Source organism: Pelmatolapia mariae, linkage group LG20 (genome assembly GCF_036321145.2).
Source record: "Pelmatolapia mariae isolate MD_Pm_ZW linkage group LG20, Pm_UMD_F_2, whole genome shotgun sequence".
NCBI lineage: Eukaryota > Metazoa > Chordata > Actinopteri > Cichliformes > Cichlidae > Pelmatolapia > Pelmatolapia mariae.
The window spans coordinates 25,244,784-25,267,992 of NC_086244.1; the positions used below are offsets into that span (position 1 = coordinate 25,244,784).

General features: G+C 40.6%; 3 protein-coding genes across 4 annotated transcripts; all 3 read right to left on the minus strand.

Moving 5' to 3' along the window:
* Positions 1-1,927: 1,927 nt before the first annotated feature.
* Positions 1,928-8,383, minus strand: lad1 (ladinin). 2 transcript variants are annotated; one of them, XM_063464852.1, is made up of 14 exons: positions 8,279-8,383; positions 7,392-7,583; positions 6,697-6,970; positions 5,813-5,886; positions 5,251-5,422; positions 4,862-4,951; positions 4,457-4,500; positions 4,339-4,381; positions 4,087-4,130; positions 3,919-3,985; positions 3,675-3,809; positions 3,492-3,581; positions 2,518-2,642; positions 1,928-2,332 (listed from the first exon to the last, which is right to left on the minus strand). In XM_063464852.1, exons 1-13 carry the CDS (start codon positions 8,314-8,316, stop codon positions 2,550-2,552), a joined length of 1,356 nt encoding a protein of 451 aa, XP_063320922.1. In that variant the 5' UTR covers positions 8,317-8,383; the 3' UTR covers positions 1,928-2,332; positions 2,518-2,549. The 2 variants fall into 2 exon arrangements, with proteins under 2 accessions (XP_063320922.1, XP_063320921.1); XM_063464851.1 differs by having other exon boundaries at positions 4,087-4,133.
* A 2,132-nt stretch (positions 8,384-10,515) lies between these two features.
* Positions 10,516-12,184, minus strand: tnni1a (troponin I type 1a (skeletal, slow)). Its single transcript, XM_063464175.1, has 5 exons — positions 12,161-12,184; positions 11,826-11,957; positions 11,547-11,636; positions 11,215-11,391; positions 10,516-10,620 (listed from the first exon to the last, which is right to left on the minus strand). Exons 1-5 carry the CDS (start codon positions 12,167-12,169, stop codon positions 10,516-10,518), a joined length of 513 nt encoding a protein of 170 aa, XP_063320245.1. The 5' UTR covers positions 12,170-12,184.
* Positions 12,185-19,849: 7,665 nt separating this feature from the next.
* On the minus strand, positions 19,850-22,371 carry phlda3 (pleckstrin homology-like domain, family A, member 3). Its single transcript, XM_063464431.1, has 2 exons — positions 21,653-22,371; positions 19,850-20,495 (listed from the first exon to the last, which is right to left on the minus strand). Exon 1 carries the CDS (start codon positions 22,082-22,084, stop codon positions 21,662-21,664), a length of 423 nt encoding a protein of 140 aa, XP_063320501.1. The 5' UTR covers positions 22,085-22,371; the 3' UTR covers positions 19,850-20,495; positions 21,653-21,661.
* Between the last annotated feature and the right edge of the window lie 838 nt (positions 22,372-23,209).

Below are 23,209 nucleotides of genomic sequence, written 5' to 3' on the forward strand. Positions count from 1 at the left end.
TTCAAAGTGAGATTAATCACAATTACTTTAAATGCGGTTATAAATGAAGCTCAGTCACAGCTCTGTTATTTATCCCAGAGACTCTCAGGATAACTGCTGTCCACCACTCCTCCAAATCACCCTTGTTGTGTGCTACTGAAACGTGACAAAAGCATTCATCGATGACCTTGACACTCATTTATAAATATCGGCGCCTAAGCCGTCAGTACCTTCAGTGGCCTCCTCTTCTGTGTCGTGCAGCCAGGGAAACCGCAGAGAGAAACATGTGAACAATCTTTTCACATAATCAGAAGTGCAAACTCTACAAACTGTTGTTTCTAGCACACAAAGTCATACCAATTAATGATACTAACTAATGAAACACTGACTTACGAGTAATCATAATATAAGCATTTGATGAGCACGTTGCACATTTGGTTCGCTCATTTTTAATCCAAATTGTGATCCTTACCTAAACCACACCAAGCTGCAACAAAAAAGAATAGAAAAGAAAACTTTCTGGCAGGAAGCCCTTAAGGCAAAGCTTTCCCACTAGCAATTCCTGACTTCACATATAATTTGTGCTTTTGTGTTGCATTATAATTAGACTTACCATGAAAAACGTTTTACACGGTAATTCTGTAACTCTCACACATACATTTAATAACCTCCTCCTACACCTGATTAGAAGTTGACAAACAGGCAGAACATTTACGTTTGATTTATGGATGATCTTGACATTTCATTCAAACTAGACACAATTAGCAACATGTCTTTACATTCCTCTTAAATCCTTATAATAGCGCATTGAGTATACAGTACAGCAGTTTTACGTTTTTACATCACGCTCGTCGGATTAGCCAAGAGAAAGCATTTGCCTGCACAACAGGGTTTTCATTTTAACCACAGAGCGCATCTTTCACTGCTGTGACTGCACTGTGTATGATGAGTCATGATGAGAGGTCTTACCTTCCACCTCCCTGTGAAAATGAATCACATAGGCGCGTTACTATCATGATCAAAAAGACAAATGCATGACAGTATAAAATTATCATACAGTTGCTGCAAAGAAACTATGTGTCAGTGACAAACGGTGGATGTACTCTCGGGATACATTTAGAAGTATTTTTAAGTAGAAACAAAATTCAACCTACTCCTCATACTCCTCCACCACTTCCTCGTTGTCTGACATGATAGGGCGCGTTCAGGTGTGCGGCAGCAAATCTGATTAAAAAATGCCAATCATGAATTTTTCACTTTCTGTTCATATCAATAAAAGCTACAATATTTTCTGGTCAAAACACTTTCTTTCATGTGCACACATGTTACGTTACAGTTAGTAAATCGTACCTGAGGATCCGATGAAGGGATGAAGAAAGAGACCCGGAGAGAGTGGATTTGCAGCACAAGACAGGTCCCACTTTCACTAGCGGGAGCGTGGGGTGAGTGTCAGAGGGTGAAGGACGGACTGTGTTGTGCGGATGAGGCTTTAGGACCCCTTGTTGTGTTATTAATAACTTTCTAGATAGCATGTACTCTCCATTATCACCATTTCCCAAAAAGGCCGCCGTGTGCATGACTGTGGGCTGCAGAGCCAAAAAGATCACAGACAGCTGATTCACACACACACACACACACACACACACACACACACACACACACACACACACACACACACACACACACACACACACACACATATTCTGGTTTCCTTGTATGGCACCTTGTTGTAGACGAAACACAGGCATGGAGGGCTTATCTATATGCATCCCGGTCTGAGATAAGGTGAAGTGCGTTTATTCATCTAGGACTATTTAAAAATAAATAGTGACAGACAATTATAGTAGTAAAACATTTTATTACTTAGAAAGGCAGAATCTCGTCCACAAGTCCAGATAAAAAGAAAAAAAAGAAAAAAAAATTACATTAGCAAATTAAACAAGACACACACATATTACAACTCCAGCAATCCCAGCAGTGTAATTCAGTAAAAGATATAATCCTTAAAGCCTTCACCTGTTTAAAGTGCTTAAAAAAATTACACAACGTTAAGGCAAACAAATAAAACATCACTGACACATCTTTTTGGGGATATTTTAATGTTAAAAGTAGGCATACCTATTTTTTAAAGAAGCAAAGCAAAAGTGTATGATAGAAGCTTTTTAACTTTAAAAGCAGTTTCCTCCTTTTCAGTCCTCTAAAGATACAACCCAACAGGCCATTTCTCTCTCTTCCTCCTGCCTGTTTTACATTTGTGCTTTGACGGTAAAGGGAAAAAAAATTACTCAGTCATCAAATCCGTTAATCTTCCAAATCTCTGCCTCTCCCTTCGCCATCTTAAAATCCTGCAATCCTGCAAATACAGGCACAATAACAGCAATTTATAATTGAAGGAACGCCTTTAAAGTTCAGTGAAACATGTATGGCTTCCTCATGTTTGCTTCATTTGTGGAGTTGGTAAATCTGCCTCCACAGCAGTGGCCAGACATGTAAGACTAACTCAGTAGCACTTTGTACAATATCGGGCTGTATCCTTACCTGTTGGACATTATAAATAAACTTCCTTCACTTCAGATTTTTCCAGGGCTGGTTTTTGAGACACTGTCTTCACCGCTATTCTCAAACAGGCTCCTCTTACTAGAAATGTCCACATGTCTCAAATCCTACAAATCGGAAACAGAATCATTATCACAGTTCTTTTTACAGTGAAGAGAAAGAAAAAAACGCTCCATATGCTTTAAATCTGGAGTTTTGAAATATTTCTGAACCAGGGACCTCTAACGGGGCAAATAGTTTTGTAAACACACCCTAAAATGGTCTTTATGTCGTTTGACAATTTGGACTGACTTAAGTATTTCTTCATGCTCAATAGATAACTGCTAAAAAGCCAATGGCACAAAGCAGGAGGAACGGGTCACTCTACTCTGACAAAAGTGAGTGATGTTAGGACAGATTAGCACAAAGTCAGTCATGCCAGTATTTCTGTAGGCGCCACAGATAACAATTCAAGACATACTGAGAGAGACCCTCTGCTTTAAAGAGTGTGTTTATGAATTTCCCCAGATAGATATTGTTTTTGCTCAGATATAACAAAGATAAGATTTCTGCAGCCAAAAATATCTACTGCTTAAACTAACAGCAAGTTGATTATGTTATATGAAGCTTTTTGAACAGCTTAAGTTAAGTTAAACACCCAACTCTAAATTCATAAGATCAAATTCTTTGAGCTACTTTTGAAATTAAATTAAACGTTCCCATTCATTTAATGCCTAAATGACTTTACTTAGTTTACCAGAGTAGAAAAAAAATCTATGTTTAAAAATAATTAATTGATCAGAACTTTCTTCATGATTAACGACAGTCATACGTTTTACATAGTTACCTACATAATGGCAAACTCTTTAAAAGTTAATTTAATGTAGGCAACACAAACAAGAAACTATGTCCTGCTCAACCAGGACTTACAGCTCAAAGAGTAATACTGCCCCCTGGCTTCCATATACTGCACTTACAGCAGGACTGTGCGAAGACCCAGCTTTGTTGCTCTTGTTGAGCCAGCGGTTGATCCGCTCTGACATTCCTGATGTCAAGCCTCTAATTTCCTGAAATCAACAAAAGTTACAAAATCATTTGTTAATTAACGCTACGCACACATCTAATACTGAAAAGAGCCTTTCGGTGAATGATGACTGTACCTGTTTGGAAACTCCGGGGCTGGTGGGGCTCTGCACCTGCTGCTCCTTCTCAAAGATCTCTCTCTTCCTGGACACTTCTTCCAGCAGGACCAGAGTCCTCTGGGTGACATCTGGGAATCGCGTCAGCTCAGACTTCTGTGGATGAAGAGCCAAGAGAAGACCATTGGCGACTGACAGTTGATATTTGCTACAGAACACAGGAACATGATTTCCCCTTTAGTACATGGAGGGCTGAGAGTCTGACCTGCGCTGCCTGAGCCAGTCTCTCCATCTTTTCCTGGATGGATCTAGATGAAATCCTCTGCCTAGAGCTGGGAAGACAGAATACATTAATGTACTCGTACATGTGTAATCAGTTACACTCAATAAAATCTAAACAAATAAATAAAGATTAAAAAATTGGCAAACTCACTTTCTCTGGAAAGATGATGCTTTGTTTTCATCCTCATTTTGGTCCTGCTTCAAAACAAAGACAATCAATACTGTAAATTATCTATGCATAACATTGTGTCAGTAGTACTAGCAGGTCTACAGATCTCATAATCCTATAACTGTAAATCTAATTGTGTTTTTGTAAAGTGCCAAACAAAAAAATAATGGATAACCAATGAATGATTACTGATTATCAGTCATATTAGGTGAAAGTAAATTAAAGTTATCTTACTGTGTTGGATTCAAACTTCTTGGAGGCCATCCTCACACTTGAGCTACAATAGAAGAAGCAAGTCAGCAAACAAACTAAGCGAGGCTGATACAAAATGAACACAAGGGTGTTTCCTTACCTCCTCTGGAGCGGTGAAGGATCCTCTTCTTTCTTTCTCATCATCTGTGGAAGTCCAAGCCTGTGTGAGTGTGTGTTAGCGGCACTTACAGTTGCCCAAATGTCAGCAGCAAGTGACCTGCTCAATAATCCTCTGCACTGGGATGTGTTTGGGTGTTAACAAAGCAACCAGTCAGCAGTAAAAGCTGGTCAATATTCATGTAGCTATTAACATGAACTGGAAGCTTGACTGGCACAAGCAAATTATCCTGAACTGATATTCTGAAAGCTGATGGCAGATAAAATCGTGTTTTAACAGTCAAATTGGCAAAAGTTCATGCTGACGTTTGCCAGGAAGAATGCCTGAATGGTTTTGTGTCCTCGTGCATGTGCATGTATTTGTGTGTGCGTGTGTGTCAGTGTTTACCCTGAAAGATACAGTCCTGGAGCTCTGTCTGATGAAGGCAGGTTTGTTTGCCTGTTCAAAGTTTCCACTGGTGGAGCTATTCACGCCGGTCTGAGAGAAATTAAAATAACTTAGGTTTGCTGTTTAGGTGAGCTTTGGCACTTTGTGACAGCTGCAGGTACCTCTCTGGAGCCAAGATTGTTTTTACCGGCATAAAGAACCTTTACTCTTTATAACACCAGAGGGTGCTGGTGCCCTGACTGGATTGATAAAATGCAGCGTCAGTGCTTAGCGGGCCTTATACAGCATTTGACAAGCAAAACTTGAAGCTGAGACGAATATGTTGTCAATGATCCATCTGTCAGTTTATTTGTGTTTGTGTTTATTTGTGCATGTGTGTGGTGAACTACCTCCTCCGTGTGCCCATTTTGAACAGGGCTTTGAGCTCCCAGAGGAGAGGGACTCTGGCACGGTGAAGTCCAGTGTTCGCGAGGTGACCAGGGGGCTGACGGAGAACCGGGGCTCATGGGAGTTGTGCGCCCACTGACAGATGGACTCTTGTCAAGTGAGATGGAGACAGAACTGAAAGGCAAGAAAGAGAAGTGAGTTTAAGGAGAAGTTGAAGAGAAAGGAACTAGTGACTGCTGAAAATATAGTTTTCTCTGATCTGTTGCCTAAATTAAATCTTAAAGTACGTCACGTGAACATGTGAAAACTGAAGGCAGTTTTTTTTTACTCTTCCATCCAACGCATATCTTATTCTCTGGATATCTTTATGTGGTTTACGATATATACAAAACAATTTTATATGTCCTGTTTTCTCTTTTATATTTCTGCATTGTTCTGGTGCTTTCATTTCCATTTGTGGAATCAGTAACCTTTATCTTATCTAAATAAAATGTTCAGCATGCATTTGATCCTTTTAGGTGATTAGCCAACAAAGAGCAACAAAAAAGAAATGTCATTGTTAACCTGACAAACTTGCGAGCTGGGCTGGAGGAGGGTTTTGGATCAGGGTCTTTGCCCGATGACTCTTCATTTTCATGCTGACAAAGGAAGAAACAGGGCAGACAATCAGCATGAGCACATAGCATACAAGCTTTTGTACAGACGACACACCTTCCATTACATAACACGGCGCGGTTATGGCCTCATTTGCAGATACACAGAGCTAAAGCAGCCTGCGAAGGTAATAAAAGATAAAGTTCAAATTATGGCCTTAAGCACGTCTTATCAAAGTTTTAGAGATGATTTGCATGGTCACTTGACTCGCGGGGAGAGTTCAAGTCCGGAAACAAGACGGGGAGTAAAGGGTTGTCTTCTTTTTCTAAAACTGTAAGTTAAAAGTAGATTCTAACTTCTACCTACACCAGCGTTGATCTTTAATAGCAAAAAATGACATCATATGCTGCACTACAAAAAACGGTGTTAAGTTTGTTGTTGTAAAATCTAGAGAATAATTAACTCCCCCTCTGTGTGGGATAACAGTTAACTGTACAGGGTGCTGCTACTGGTATCATGACTTAGTTGTGTGAGGGAAGATTGGTGCTTTCTTTTCAAAGGATTTGTCAGTTCATATTTTATCATTTGTAACATTTCTCAGAGAATCAACAAAATCTCTCTGTTGGTCATTTAATCAAAACTTTAGTTATGACCTTATTTTTTCCACTCCAGGTGGACAAAAGTTCTAAATAATCATATGAAAAATCAAGATTTACATCATTATTTGGCACCTGAGTTAGTGCAGACTTTCACTGTTGCTGTCTTGTGATAACTCAAGCACATTTAAAAGATCTGTGAGATGTTTTTGTCTTTAGATTTTCTTCCAGAAAGTTAAGGAGCAACTTCCTTCTTACTTTTTTGCTTGAGATGCTGGTTATACTTTTGCTGCTGGTGGTGCTGGTGGGACTGTGAGAAGATGTTTTTACTGGTGGCTGTGGTTTGACAACACTTTCCTTCTCTTCATCCATGTCTCCCAGCAGCTCTACCCTGGCACCTCCTTCTTTGCTGACCTCAGCTTCATCCTCCCCTTCCTCCTTCTGTTGTCTCAACGTTTCCACGTGGCGCATCCTTCGCCTTTCGTCACGCACTCGCAGCATCTCCACAAAGTCAAGCTGTACCTGCTCCATGCTGGCAATAAACAGTACATATGTGCACATTAATGACCAACACATGTGATGAATGGTCTCTAGAGAGACCTAAAAAGAGTTGTCTGTCTTGCATCTGATCGGGTTTCTATTATAAAAGGCTCTTTGAAGACTGGTACTCAGCTGTCAGGGTTTCTGACAGCGCTTCATACTTTCCCTGCATGGGTATCAGGTGTTTTCATGAGTTTGAAATGTATACAGAAACACTCCCATGGGGCAAAACTGTGAGAATCATCCCTTTGCTAGTTTGAAACCACTAAAAAGGCCTTCTTACACGTCAGAAACCAAAAGAACAAAACAGGCACACAGACAAAGTCTGCAGTAGTAAAAAGAGGATTGTGTTTAGACAGCGTATGAGCCAAGTCCAACATGACATATTTGTTTTACTAAACTATGAGAACAACCTGTTGGAGCTTTGGGACGTTTCACTTGAGGAGTCTGCCCCAAAGGCGCTCTCGCTGGCAGATGTGTTTTTAGGAGTGGGAGTGGGGCTGGAGTCATCATCTTGGTCAGCATTGGTGCTTGAGCTCTTCACCCTCCTCCTCTTCTCCCGCTCCACCTCCTCCTCGTCCTCCATTGTCCACTGTCGTGCAAGGCTGAAAGCGGAATCAAAACAATCAGCGAATATGGATGTTAAAAAAACAAAACAAAACAAAACAAAAAAAAAACAGAGAAGAGGCTGAGGCTCAGTAAGGATACAGGTGGTGGACATATGTAAAACAGGGTGCTATACATGAGAACTTGATAAGTGGATCCTCCACACTATTTGTTTTTGGTTTGTACTTTAAAAGAAAAGATTAATAACCGTTACAGGGAACCTGCTTTACTTGTTCATCAACCGCTTTTTGTGGCTGTATTTTGCATCCTGTTTAAAAAAAAAAATTATCAGTGGATTCAATCAGCCAGCTGCAGAGTGACAGGCTGGTGTTTCCTTTTTGACTGAGCTAATTAATTCAAGGGCAAAACAGAACAAAACTCTCCGTTATCTCTAGACTGTAACGGGCAAAAAAAGACAGAAGTGACTGTAGTAATAACAGTGACACCAACCGACACAGAAATGCCCAGTTTGACTGCATGTTACACAGTTACTATATGAATGTAATAAATCATTTCTTTCAAATTAGGCTGCTTTGTTGCCAGAGTGAAAACCCTGCAAAATATGTTAATTATGCGCGTTCCTAAACATCCAGCATCTATTAAAAAGCAGTAGGCGCGGGCATTGCTCTGAAACGCAGGTAACACAGGTAAGTAGTCTCTTTAGAAACCCAGGAGTCCGGGCAAGTAATCTTACCTGGACAAAGCCGACCAGTTTCTCCGACTCAAAGACATATTGAAAAAATAAAATAGTTTCCAGGTCAGCTACGATCACAGACCGACAAAGTCGACTGGCACTCAGACGACGGCAGTCAAATTACAGTCACCGCAGCACAAAGTAGTCCACCTTTACCCCGGTGCAGCGCACAGACGCGTCACGTGACCACAAAGGTAAGCTCCCCACCTGACAGACTGAGTGAGGGGTGGGGAGAGCGCGCGCCAGAGAGCACCTTGTATGGTGGAAGTGTGGAAAACGTAATACCTGTACCTGGCACTCCTTTCCCGCCCCTGGACACTTAGCTTATTCGGGCAATGGCAATAAAATATCCCAGAATAATTAATCTTACACTTATATTCATTTTGTTTGTGTGTATCTTACAGGCAGGAACCTAGCTAAAAGGAAAACCTGTACAAGTACAACAAGTAGTTAATAGCAATCAAACTCTTATTAAATGATAATAATAAAGCATACAAATATATATTATCCTTTCTTGTACTGGACTCTCACTACAGTCTGAGTCAGAGTGTTTGCTGTGTGAGTCCACACCTTTCTCTGGAGCCCATGTGTGTTGGACTCTGACCTAAACTCAGGTGCACACACACTTTATACCACATCTGTGTCTGTTATACTCTGTGCAGTTCCTCAGTAAACAAAGTTAGATATTATCGTAACTGATAACTGAGGCATAGCATAGATGCATATCAAGACTCTTTCAAGTTTCACCTGTGCATGTGCTTGTGAAAACCAGTCTGCTTCGCTTTTATTTAAAGAAGATGGTGTCTTATAGCATGCATTGTTGGTCTATCATGCATCTGCTATCTTATGGAAATAGTTTGCATGCCACTGCCTGCACCTGTGCTGTATCATTTTAGGTCCTGTAATGAACTCTGTGTTTTTATGCATCAGTGTCCATTCAGTCTGTTATAATGTTCCTGTGTCTAAAGTTAGCCTTACATTTTCAGGAAAGACCTGATCAAACAAACGGAAATAAAACAGAAAGACATTCCCAACAAAAGTTATATTTACAGACACAAGACTATTGCGGGTGCTTTGCATCCATTTGGATAAGGCGATTTTTAAAAGTACTGAAGCAGAGTGTGCTTTATGGACATGCAAAACAGACAGAAGTGCTTTACATCTGGACAGCATGCACACAAAGCATATCAGTTAAAATGTACAAGTTGCTGCTTTGTTGCAGCAAACAGTAATCCTTCAAACTAACAAGTAACTTTAACCGATATTGAAAAGCTATTAGCAGTAGTGATGCTTGCCATTTTTAAGTATACATTAGGTTGCAGAGCGGATTCATCGGATCAAAGTATGAAGTTTCTTTTAGTGAGGTTGAGCACAGCAAGGTACTGTTCCCATTAATCCCCAGGTGTCCTGGGAGTCAATCCCAGTCCCGTATGATCTAGCAGTTAAATGTCTTAACCATATGGGAGTTGTTGGCAAGGTTGGCATCACAGACTGAACAAATTGTGACTTCAGACTGGAGTAGAAATAAGCATTTTTTTAGTAGTGGATAATGTTTTAGCCATAAGAACACACACAAACCATTTAAACTGCATGTGTTCATCTGTGCATTTGCTCTCTCTGCTGTCTGCAACCTGCAATAAAAAGCTAGTCCTACTGCAATAGGATCACAGAAACTAAAATTCTCAGAATTTATAAAAGCATTTTATATATCTGAATACAGCAGTTGATCAAAGAACACACATGAGGGAGTATCACACGGAAAAATGTTTCATGTAAAGTATACTTTTAATATTTTATTCATTTTTTTTTCCTTTCAGTCCAGCTAATGAAGTGCACCTTTTTTTTACCACTATTATTTGATAATCTACATTACAAGGTTAAAGTTTATCCCCAAGCAAAACAATCACATGTACAGTTTAATTTGGCACATTTGTCCGCCATACAAATATCAGGCCGATTGTCTGGGGCTATGGTGCAACATGGTGTGAAAAGTACAAATAATCTTACATAACAGACAGAGTCATTTTAACAGCTTATCAAAAAAAAAAAAAGCTAACAGAATAGTTGAAAGCCTTTCAGGGGTGTGGGGGCATATTGTCACCTCCATGGCAGGAGCATACGCAGGGACATCAGCGTGAAACAACAACACAGATGCCCCAATAGACCCAGGAAGACCAGGACAGATTCAGATGTAGGGGAGTGATGTCACTGATGTGACCCCAGCCCACCTCCTGGCTTCACTGCGCAGAACCTTTAGCAGCATCAAACATCTTCTTCCTTCCCTCCATCCCTGACATGGCTTCCACATTCTTCCTCCAGTCACTGTCCTCCACTGGCCTCTTCTGCAGATAAGGGAGACAGTTGGATTGTGCAACAGAGAGTATAAAAGACTAAAAACAGAGGCTGCAAAGTAGAGCAGGTTCAGAAAATGTTATTGTTGTATCTAAGCCTTTGAGAGCTGTTCATTTCAATGGGAAGCCCTTTGGAGAATTGTTTATTACCATACTAGTATAACTGGTTTACCTCACACTTGGAGAGACACACATTCATTCACAAGTATACACACACCGGAACAAGCTAATCTGCACATGTGCATGCACTCAGGAGTTGGGAGAAGTGGTCACAAAGGCTAATATTCTGTGTACAATGGGATCATTGTCTTGTGTTCTGTGCCTTCTCTCACAAATACATGGTCCCCGCCCTGCAGTGGCTTCCTACTCGGTGTCTTAAACACACCTTTCACACACAATGACAACAGCATTTTCAGGTGTTCCATGACATCTCAAGCGCTGACATCATGTCTGTATCTGAAACCTTACAGTACCTGAATGCATATCTGTGCTCTAAGGATGGCACAGACATTGCTCAGGCTGGTTTCATTGTATTCTGTGTGCATATGCATGATTGCATCTTCTCTTTTTTCCATTTCCATGCACCTTTTCAGTGTCCTCTTTCTTGACAGACTTGAGATTGGCTCGCAGGTCCATGGAGACTTTGTGCTTGGATCCCAGCAGCGAGCGAAGGATGGCGTCAGCTGACACACGGACACGTCGAAGATTAGGCCTCTTGAATTTCCCCCTGAGGTCCAGTACCTTGATATTCAGGTCTTTAATCTGGTCGAGTGACACAGAATGGAGGGAGCAGGATGTAGGAGTTTCTCATGGTGCTCATAGTGTTGCATAATATACGTAAAGTATAACTGATATGAAACATTTCAAATTCTACTTATTGAATCAGGAAATGCACTGGGATAATAAAGTCTACCAACCTCGCGTGTGTTGAGCATGACCTTAGCTTCAATGTCATATCGCTCCTCATCAACTACATCTATCTTAGCATGTAGCTCCCTGCAGAGATCCTACACATGCACAAAGGAAAACTTAGTATGAAAGGGATCATGTGCAGTCCTTTGTTTACTTGGTTTCTTGTCCTGATTTACTTTTTAGAATACAATGCTGTATTGACATAATTTGGGAATGATCTAAGTTGTTGCTGCAAAGGATGGAAAGAAAAATGAGAGATTTGGGGGAATCTGTCAGGACCATACCTGAAGCTGGCCAAGGCTCAGGCCACTCATATTTAATGGAGGAGCTCTCTCTGCCAGGTACCTATGTTTCTCCTCCTCTTTGACCAAAATCTCCTGCTCCAATTCCTCCTTGGCCTTTGCCACCATCAGACTCTGTCAAATCAACATAAAATAATGTATTCCATATGCGTTCGGATTCTTGCAAAACACCTCATCACATAATTTTTTTCTCAAATGGCAGGTGAAACATTCAGATGCTGGCTTTCTTTCAGTTGTCTATATCTGCTGCCCTCCTGTGGGCTGAACACATGTATTACACTAATAAATCAAATAAGTCTGCCGATGATTTCTCTTACCTTGAGCATCAGCTTCCTTGAGGCTGAGATCTTGGGTTTCCGCTGTATGGTTAAGATGATTCACAAGATTATCAATAAATATGATGTATATGTAGTTTACTAGCTTAACTTAGTTATAAAAATTGTTGAATATTGTATCAACAAGTTAGTGGCCAGATGGTCTTACCTCTTGGCTGTAAAAGAAAAGAAAAAGACATAATTTAAAATGCTTAAAGACGTACTTGGGGTTTTTTTTTTATGTCTGTGTATCTATAGTAAGAATGCAAAACCTGATCACTCACACATGTTCAGGCATCCTGCTGTTGAGATCTCACTGGAAAAGAGACGGGAGAGATTAGAAACACATGCTCACACAGAAACACACCCTGAGCCATTGGCAGTATTTGTTTGTCAGTGGATCAGATATATATCATTAGTTTGGGCTGGATCATCTTTCTGCAGTTCTATAAGAGCCTTGAGTCGGTTTCAGCAGCTGTAAACTGACAGCAGGCCAATTGTACAGCATCATACTTTATTTAAGTGTGACCGCTTTTGATGGCACACTGGAGAAATCCCTCTCTGTTCTGTGTTAGCACAGCAAAGCTGACAACATATTTTGAAGTTTGTTGCATTGGCAGGTTGGTGCAGCTTCACTAAAAATAAGCGTTACAATCTAAGAGAATCTAAATACATCCTGTGACATCAAAATATACAAATCCACGTGCTGATGGATTATAAAAGTTAGCATTTAAGCATATAAGTTTAAACTGTCTAAAACCGAACGATATAGAAATGGAGCCAAACAATAGGTGGGGAAAATTGTTAATAATGAATTGACAGAGGAAAAGAGATGTTAAGCGGTCTTCACCTGTTTGGACAAAAGGAATTTGGAAATCGCTGGACTAGGCAACCTTAAATCCATTTTTAAGTCTGAGGTTGCTGAAGCTTTATTGTTTTTTTTTTAAATGCATGTTTAAGAAAACGTGTTTGTTGTGCATGAAAATATCATACAGGCACACAATGTTTGGGGAATCAGTGTCCTAGTTTTTCACAGAACTTACAGAGTGCAGTTTTGCTTAAGGCAAGGCAAGGCAAGTTTATTTATATAGCACAATTCAACAACAAGGTGATTCAAAGTGCTTTACAGAGACATTAAAAACAAAAACAAATAAAAAGCACGATTTAAAATTGATTAAGACAAGCAAACAAACAAACAAACAAACAAACAAACAAACAAACAAACAAACAAAACAGTATTTAAAATCAAAAATCAAAACAGTAGATAAAATCAAGGAACCTTTTCTACCATATAAACATTGAATAAAAAACAGTGACGCATTAACACCAGATGTGTTTAAGGATACTTAATTTATCTTGACATCTCATTGTTAAAGTGTTGTTTTCACTTTTGTTATTACCTGGTCTTACCTTTCCTCCCCCTTCAGTCTCGTGCCCTTTGTCCTTTATCAAATCTGCAAGTGATTTGCAGCACTCACCCTTTCACTCTTTCAATTTAGGCCAGCCTTTCTCCTCATACCTCCCCTCTCATTTCACTATTTGGTTCCATTTGAGAATGGCACCACATAAGACCACCTAGCACGATGGGGTTACAATCTGCTCCAGCGGATTAGGAAAATTCCAGACAGATAGCCGTCCCTCATCCATCTCTTCTGTCCCTTATCCCTGTCTTTCTCCTCAGGATTATCTTGCCAAGAGGAATTTAGAGTGGCCTGTCTCCCCAAATAGACCAGGGGACAACTGATAGACAGCTGTGGTGGGTGACTGTGCTCTGGGGTGCCCAGCCTGGATCAGGGATTTATTGCTAGTAACTCATGGATGCTTATGACCCTCTGTGGTGTGGCCAACTTGGCAATGAAAAAAAAAACCCACCCAAAGTGCTTTGGAAAGTTTACGTCAACCTCGGATTTGAACATAGTTGCTTTGGCTGCAGATTTAAACCCCCCAGTTTGTATTATTTCAACTGATCATCCCGCTGCTTTGGCTTTATGGTAGTACAGCTTTATAGTGTACATACAGTCTGTGCCCAAAGATGAAACTGGGCTGCTAACAAAATAGCACTGAAACACTTATTATTGTGTATGTCTCTGCTATGCTATGTCCCCACTGTTCACCAGGTTGACATATTGAATAAACTAACACTACTAGATCAATCTGTATTCTCACTGTACAGAGATGTCTCAATTTGAAATCTGCATGACACATTTTTGACAAATGCAAATGCAAAGGCAAAGGTTAAAATATCAATACTACAGTCTAAATATCAGGAGAGCAAATCAAGAAAGCACAGATATAAAACTTATGTCTAACTCTACACACAGACCGTATTATCAAGGGAACTTACCAGTGTCAGAGGCAGGAGAGATGTGACCACGGATGGAGCTCGATGGACAGATCAGAGATGAGCCCTCTATTTAACTGCACCGCCCATTGTCTAGATCTCTCTTTCTTTTGTGTGTGGACGCTATTATTAGTCAGCCACGTCCTTCTTGGTACATAATCTTGCTCTGCTCATTTTTCATCTCACATGTTCATGTAAACAATGGCAATATAGTTGGAGCCTGAAGGCTGATGAGAGTAACTCAAATGATGAATTGTAGGTAAATATGTATATGAACTATAAGCTGGCGATAGAGTGCTTGGAAAAGGAAATTATGTAAAAAAAAATAAAGGAAAAAAAACCCACTTGTAAGTACACTAAGTAGAAGTGGTGATGATAGCTCTGCCGTATAATAACAGGGGTCCTTTATGTGGTTACGCTGAAGGCTTCGTGACTTTTTAAGCCATGCCAGTGGCAGCTGTATAAAGGGCAGCTATGGTTTGTCATTCCAGCACTTTAATCCACAGAGAATCACCTCAGCTAATATTGGGTGGAATGTCATAATATTTTATGAGGAGATTTATGGTCAACAGGGAATTAATCCTTTTGATTTTATTGATCCCGTGCCTTGTCTTTGATCCATGATGACTTTGTCTCTTCTGTGTTTGAGTCAACTTACTTAATATGAACCTTTCCTCTTGCACCATGATTGGGTCGAAATGTAAACAAGCTTAATGCTTTTATTCATGACTAGTTAGTCTCTTGATCTAAGGTGGAGTTTGGGCAGTGCTCTGGTTTGCTGTTCTGTCTGTGGGTGGGTCTACCTCGGCTCCTGAATGCTGCCTGCACGCCTGCTTTCCATTTGCTGATCACCTCTCAGGGATAAAAGGCCAGTGTACGTTCCCGCACTCTGGCTGGTTGTTGTTGCCTTTGTGGTGGTAATAAGACTCTGAAATTATGACTCATTTTATGTGTGCTTTCTGGTTATCTGACCTTTCTCTCTCAGTTGTAGTTATGTTACCTACAACCTGAATAAATTGTTCACTGTTTCCCTGTTCACCTGGAAAACTCATGTGAACTCTAAAACCACTGCATGCCTCCCCTCAACTCCAGTCAATCCTCGATAAAAAATTAACTCCCAAGACTCATCTAAAAACGCCATGAACCTGTTTTATCTTCTCCTGCAGTCTTCTGGTGCTCCACTGCTTAGTCCCTGTGCCGCGCTCCATTACTAAATACTTCCCTGTATCTTGACTTTGCACTTTATTCGTTGCTTGTGAAAATACAGAGTTAAACTTCCATCGGGTTTTTGTGATTATGACACTAATATGGCACTAGCAGACCAATGCAAAAATGCAAATTGGTCAATCATCTCTTAGGAGTGTCAAAGAGGCATTATTAACAGACTGCAGATAGCTGTATAGTGCATACTGTAGACGACCCTGCAAGCAATCAGTGCAATAAAATGCATGATGTCACACTGACAAATGGAAAAATATAAACAGGCATCAGTGTGCTAAGACGTCTGTCATCATATCAAATCTACCCCATATCAGATAAACGGTTCTGATTGTCCCAGCATAAACAAGGGGTAATCTGAACATGGCAGGGGTGAAGAGACCCTCTTCCAAGACAAAAGAAATATTCATTTCAATTTTCAATTCAATTTTATTTATATAGCGCCAAATCACAACAACAGTTGCCTCAAGGCGCTTTATTTGGGGAGATATTGGCTCTATTTATCTGGTTTCCAGGATCATCTATAACTGGATACCTGCAAAACTGTAGACCATGCTATTAGCAAGTTAAACCATCAAATACACCAAAAAATGAGTTCTCACAATGCATATTAAATGGAGATTTAATAAAGGACATTGCAGTCTGTCCCTTTCCTTCTGGATCGAGGCATGCATGTTGAGGAGGGATTAGTCCCAGACTTCTCTATGCAATCATTCTGGTGATAATAATAGGGCTTAGGCAGCAATGATAAACATTATGTTAACATTCTCATATTAACATCTTAGCACGCTCACGGCATGCTTAAAATATTTAACTCATGATATTGCCATATTGAGTACAGCTACATGAACCTGGGGCATGGTTTTGTTTACTAACACCTGAACCTCGAAGGAGAGATTAAAATGCCAGACATGCATGTGAGGGCGCCTTTCAGACAAATCTTGATGGACAAAGTGAAACCTCGCCACACTGTCTGTAATCCAAATGAAGACAAAAGGGTGGCTGCACCCACACAGTCCCACCACAGAAATTCTAAACACGTCTGCTATTATTTGTAAATAGGTTGCTTAAGTTTCCTACAGATATATACAAAGATATTCATATTGTCTAATAATGTGAGGTGCTGTCTGATGAGATGATTTTAGATGTAAAATGTGTAAACTGAGAGATAAATAAACCTTAACTTAAGAGTCGGAATGAGCAATGCTCAGTGAAATTGCAAAAAACCTAAGAGCTGTGACTCAGACTCTACAAGCCTCAGTGAGAATGTTAAAGGTTAAAGTTCATGACAGTACAATTAGAAAAAGGCTAAGCAAATATGGCTTGTCTGAAAGGAGTCTCTTCTGCTCAGGTGTTGTGATGGCCCGGTTAAAGTCTAGACTTAAGTCTGATTAAAATGCTGAGGCAGGACCTTAAGAGTGCTGTGTACAAATAAATGCCTGGCATTCTGTTTGCAGTCTTGCACAGTGTGTGACAACAGATAATGGAGAATGTAAACCAATGGTAGAGGGAAAAAAACAGAAAAAAACTTTTTAAACACACAGATTATCTGAGAACTTGGATAAGCCCGACACAGATTCATGCACACAGACTGGTGTACACACATAGACATTTTCCTCACTTAAAAGTGGCGAGACAGACCTCTAGTGGTTTAATATTTACACAGCAGCTCCATCTCTTAGAAGCTGAGAAGCTGGAGGCTTGCCAACGATTTTTGAAGTGAGCTCTGGTCAGTGAAGAATGCACTCCAACATAAACTAATCAACAGACTGTCCCATTGGTGTCAACATCAGGAAAACATTGTGAGTCCACATCTGACACCACTCTAGTTCTTAATTACTTGTAGCTCAATTTTCCATGTTTGTCAGATTCCCTAGAAAGAAGTTATGATCTTTAAACAGAGAATTCCACTAAAAACTGTGATTATACAGGCACTGGATTTAATGATATATATGTATACACACACACACACACAAATATATATATATATATATAAAGCCATAACCAAGTGGCCGGCATAGTGTACATGAACATCTGTGCCGAGTACAACCTGGAAGTCCCGAGGCCAAAATGGGAGATGCCCCCAAAGGTGGTGGAGAATGACTGAGCTAAGATCCTGTGGGACTTCCAGTAGTGATAGATGTAGTGGTCCCGAATGACAGCAACATCAAGAAGAAGGAACACGAGAAGCTCGAGAAATACCAAGGGCTCAGAGAAGAGCTCGAGAAGATGTGGAGGGTGAAGATAATGGTGGTCCTAGTGGTAATCGGAGCACTAGGTGCAGTGACTCCCAAGCTAGGCGAGTGGCTCCAGCAGATCCCAGGAACAACATCGTAGATCTCTGTCCAGAAGAGCACAGTCCTAGGAACAGCTAAGATACTGCGCAGGACCCTCAAGCTCCCATATAGAAATGAATAATTGCACTGAGACACGCTTCAAAGAAGTGGATGACACTTTGGTGTTGTGAGGGAGAAAAAGATGCATGTTAATGTATGTTTTCATATAATACTGTAGATACATGTTTGCTATTAGCTGTTATCTTGTCACTTTCATAACTGTTCCATCACATTCTAGTCTACCCCCCCAAAACAACACTTTTTTAAATACTTATTTATTCTAGATATTGGCCCAATTACTTATTGTCAGAGGGTTATAAATGTAATCTTACCATCACCAACCAGCTGACAACTAGCTAGCTAAAAAAAAACTATAACAGCTGGTTAAAAGCTACCTTTATGCAAGCTAATGTTAGTCTCAAGTGTCCTAAAAAACAAAGTTTCCCTCTGATAAACAGTTTAGTTACATTCTCACATCATATGAGAGTCTATTTGTTAAGTGTCCGAGTCCTACCATGTTAGATTCTCTTCAAAGAAAGTTTCACAAACGCCAGCTACGAGCAGCTAACACCAGCAATGCAGCAGTGCTTACCGACAAAAATGTCCAGAATATCCTTTAGAACTCAACTCAGTGCCTTCATCAGACAGAAGTTAGCTTCACTGACTCATCAACTTTACACTTTAAATTTTACAGCCTCCTCCAGAGTAAACAGAGGTGGACACAGGTATATTGACAGTTGAGGTAAACAGCAGACTAAAAGCCTAAACAGGGCTATCAAACTCATTTTACATCAGGAGACACATACACCTAGTTACTTTGGTGTAGTATTAATGACTGTGGGGAGGTCTTTTTCAGCAGTAAATGCTGTAAAACTAATGAAAATGCAGAAAATATACTCCACAATTTAAGTCTTCCCTTACATTTTTACAAAGCTATCCAGTAAACCAAATTAGAGTTCTTGCTGGGCCGATTCTGGCCCCGGACCTCATTGTTTGACACCGCTGGATTACACTCACTACAGATGAACAGCCACTATAGAAAACTAAATTCTGTTGACTGCAATCTGCTGACCTCTAGTGGTGAGATTTTACACACTGTACCTTTAAAGATGTAACCTCTCCACGGCTCTACTTCATATATATTCTCTGTAAAACCTGCTCTCCACACAAATCCACACATGCAAACATACTGCTTAATACAATGATCCATCTCTACTTCTTGCAGCACTCCTTGTCCTTTGCTGACTCATGCGGTGTGGCAATGGGGTTTTCCACAGGAACACGAGAAGTTGCTATACAACTAACCCTTTATTCTAAAAGTGCACCGAGCCACACAGCTAAACATATCACACACAGACTGCTATATTCTTGATATACACACAAAAACATGCACAAAATGATTAAATGAACAATAAATTCTATGTCTCCTTGACAAGAATCTGCTGATGCTTAGGTCCGGATGAACTTCATGCTGGGTGTGCACACACGTTCCTGTAGGTGAATCTGTGTGGGTGGATGTTTGTGTGCACATGCCTCAGGCTCACTGTGCTTCTCATTAGTCCTCCAAACCGCTCAGAACAAAAGGTGCCCTGACTTCAGCACACACGCAATAGCAGGAAAACCATGCCACTGTGTGTGTGTGTGTGTGTGTGTGTGTGTCTATGTGTCTCGGGTGTGTGTGTTTTCCAGAGGCTATAACAGCAAGGTTAACACACAACCGGAAACAGATGAGCTTAGCAATTAATGGTCTGAATCTAAAATAAACTGCAGCTGACAGTTTAGTGCTAAAAGACTTTAGACTTCCCAGTGAACAGTGAAATGAAGTGAAACACCATTTAAAAATAGAAGACCAATTAAAATATGTCAGAAAAATCTGGATTACAAAAATTTATTATTATTATTTTACAGTTCTAATACTGTACATGGTTTAAGCAAATATGTAGTATACAGAGTGCAATATATCAGAAACAAAATACTTCAATTCCATCTTTAGAAAACCTCAAAGATCTGCTCATTCTGTAAGTTAAAGTTTTCAAAGTAAGTCATACCAATCCTTCAAAAACAAGCCTGCAGAACAAATTGACTCCTGTTTCAGCAGCGTCAAAAACTGTCGCAAAATGATGTTCAAAAATGAAGATGCTACTGAAACATCAAGGCACAAAGGGTAAACTGTTCCCAGAAAACAGCTTTTTTATGCAGGAGTCTCCAAATTGTCCTTAAGCAATGAGATCAGGACAGAAACAAAGTCTTTATCCACAGTTTATCAGATTCCTATACTTTGAATGACTGCAAGTGAATGAGGGAAGACGAGATGAGTTTCTGTGACACTTGTTCTCAGTCGTTTGTTCCATATTCACTGATGACCTTTTTGTGCATCCTCTGGATCTGGTGAGTTGTACTACTTTCCCCCTTCTTATTGATTCCCTCCAAGGAAGTAGGAAGACTGAAGGAAGAAAAAAAGATTTTTATTTATTTTATTTTTTACCATTGAAAAAAGAAAATAATAATTTAAAACACACACACATACACACACACACACACACACACACACACACACACACACACACACACACACACACACACGGTTATTAATGTCTATGTTCAGCAGCAGGGTCGCTCAAAAGTGCATTTGTAATGAGTTAAATTGCACTGTTACCACGGCTCCTAAGTTAATTTAGGCACTTGACTAGAGCAGCTCTCTTAAAGAACCATCGCTGCAGATTCCTAAACTGTGAGCTCATAGTTCATACTCACACATTTGGGTCACGAGTTCATTTGAGATGACCGGTTTCATTAAATAACTCTGTTTCCATTAGATGGTGATGACTGTACCCTTGATCTCAAAAGTCACAACGACAGATAGCTCTTAACACCCTTAATGTCCCACTGCTTCATGTCAAGTAAACCCATAAGGAAAGTCAGTGTGTGTGTGTGTTTGTGCGTGTGTTTAAAAATACTCGACTGCTTGGTGAGGGAGGGGCAGGCAGATGTTATTTTGAAGGCTCACGTTGCATCTTAATTATGTCCTCAAGTGAAGCTGGTTTGTGTCTACTGAGGTGTAGTACAGGCAGATGACCATAGTAAGGAAAAACTCGGAGAGGACTCTAACTCGGTGGAACATCTAAACACTGAAGTGGTACTTGTAAATAACCTTCAGCACGAGCTTAACGTGAGTGCTTCTCAGCTCTGTGTCACCTCATTCCCAAGAGTCTCGATCTTTTCATTCCTTTCCATCCAGCTATTGCAACAACTTGTTTGGTGATTAGCACAAAAAGGAAATAACATGTTAAGTCAGGTGTTTTACTGCCGGCACACATCTGTGCCTTTAGTTGCCAATTGCTTGAAAAACCAATAATAATAATAATAATAATAATAATAATAATGTTTGTTTAGCTGAGGTATTTGCTTGGGATTTACTGCCAGTCTCAGTTACTGGGAGTGAACTTGAGGATATTTGAGCAATGAGAGGGTGTGGTGCCACTCTCTCCAGAACCCAGATAAAATGATTTATACATAAATTAAATAAAAGCTTTCCCACGCCAATAAGTCACACTTTGACTTCTAGCTATTTCAGTCCAGCCAGACAACAACTTAGGATACCTTCGAAAATCAGAGCTCCTCGTCCTCCCCAGTGCTGCCCAGGTGTCCCGTAGACAGGTGCCGGTTCCTCCCGGTCTGCACGGCTTGTAGGTTCTTATAGCGCACCAAAGCCAGAGCAATCTCTGCGTTCCACGCTGTGCCGTCCTGCGGACACCGAAAATCAATTTCCTTGCCCGTAACCATGACCACAGTGAAGTACACCAGCCCTCGCTTATACTCCACGCAGTCCACCGTGACCATGCGCTCAAAGTGAAGCTCCTTGACTTTGGAGCTCGACGCCAAACCCGGAGCATCACCGCCGCCTCCTTTGCAGTTGTGCAGGCGCAGCCCGTCCTCAGTGAGGACGCAGCGCTTCTTCTTCCATAGCTGGAGAAGTCCGCTGCTGCGCTTCTCTAGCAGTCCGTCTCTCATCGCCTTGGCCGCGAACGACATTTCCACGCTGAAGGAACCTCTTCAGTACCAGACACTAGACAACTTAATCCTCAGCAGCGACGTGTTTCAAGATGAATCTGTTAAATACGCATCGCGTGTCTTGCCGTATCAACGTCCCTCGGGGAAACAGATTAGCTACAGTAAAGATGATGTTAAACACATTTGTCTATTACAACAAGGTTTGTGAATAAGTTCAGTCTGTGTGCAATGACAGGACACCGTGCGGGTTGGTAGGCTGCTCTGCCTGGATATGTTTGAACATGCCCGGCTCCTGTCTGGACCTTCTCCCCCTTTCAACTAGCACCCCGCCTCCTTCTCAGTGACGGCAGGAGAAGATCCGGGCTGTTTATGAAATTCCCATCTTGAGTGTGTGCGTCAGCGTGCAGTGCGCGCGAAAGAAAGACATGCACAGAGAGTCAGTTAGTGCACGCTGACAGTTGTGTTTTACAGCACTCTGCATAGCAGCCTTTTTATGTGTTGCAGTGGTGGAGAGACTGCTCAGAACTTTAACATAGCAGCACCAGGGTAAGTATACTTCTTAGTCTTTACGAGTTAGCTCACTCAAGTAAAAAGAAAAAAGTATTAAAGAAACAAAAGTAGTGCAGAATGGCCAATATCAGAATAATGGATTATAATTACGAGTACACCAGTATGTTCATGTTCATGTTTAATGCTGCCAGTGGTAGTTATGGGCCTAACTTGATTATTGGTTACCATTTTTTCTTCTGTGAATGCTATTCATCTTCAAAGTAACTCGTCACGTAAGTTATCAACGTGAAAGCTGTGGGGGAAAGTGCAACATTTTTTAAAAACTGAATTCCACAACAAAGGTAAACAAAAATACAGAGTAGATGGGTTCAGGCCTTACCATCTCCCTTTGAGGTCTCAGTGCACCTGTAGAAAAACCTGCTAACACACCTTTCTGTATAAATGAGTAAACTAAAATGCTAATATGCTTAAAGTGCAATAAGCTCTCATTTATAAGCCTTTAAACTCCTTATTAGAAACTATGTAATCTCGCCTCTCTGAGAGCTGGAATGTGAGTGGGTGGCATGGCGGATAAAGTTGGATAAAGAGTTCAAACTGTTGAATGACTAATCAGTCAGTTAGTGATCATCACTTTCT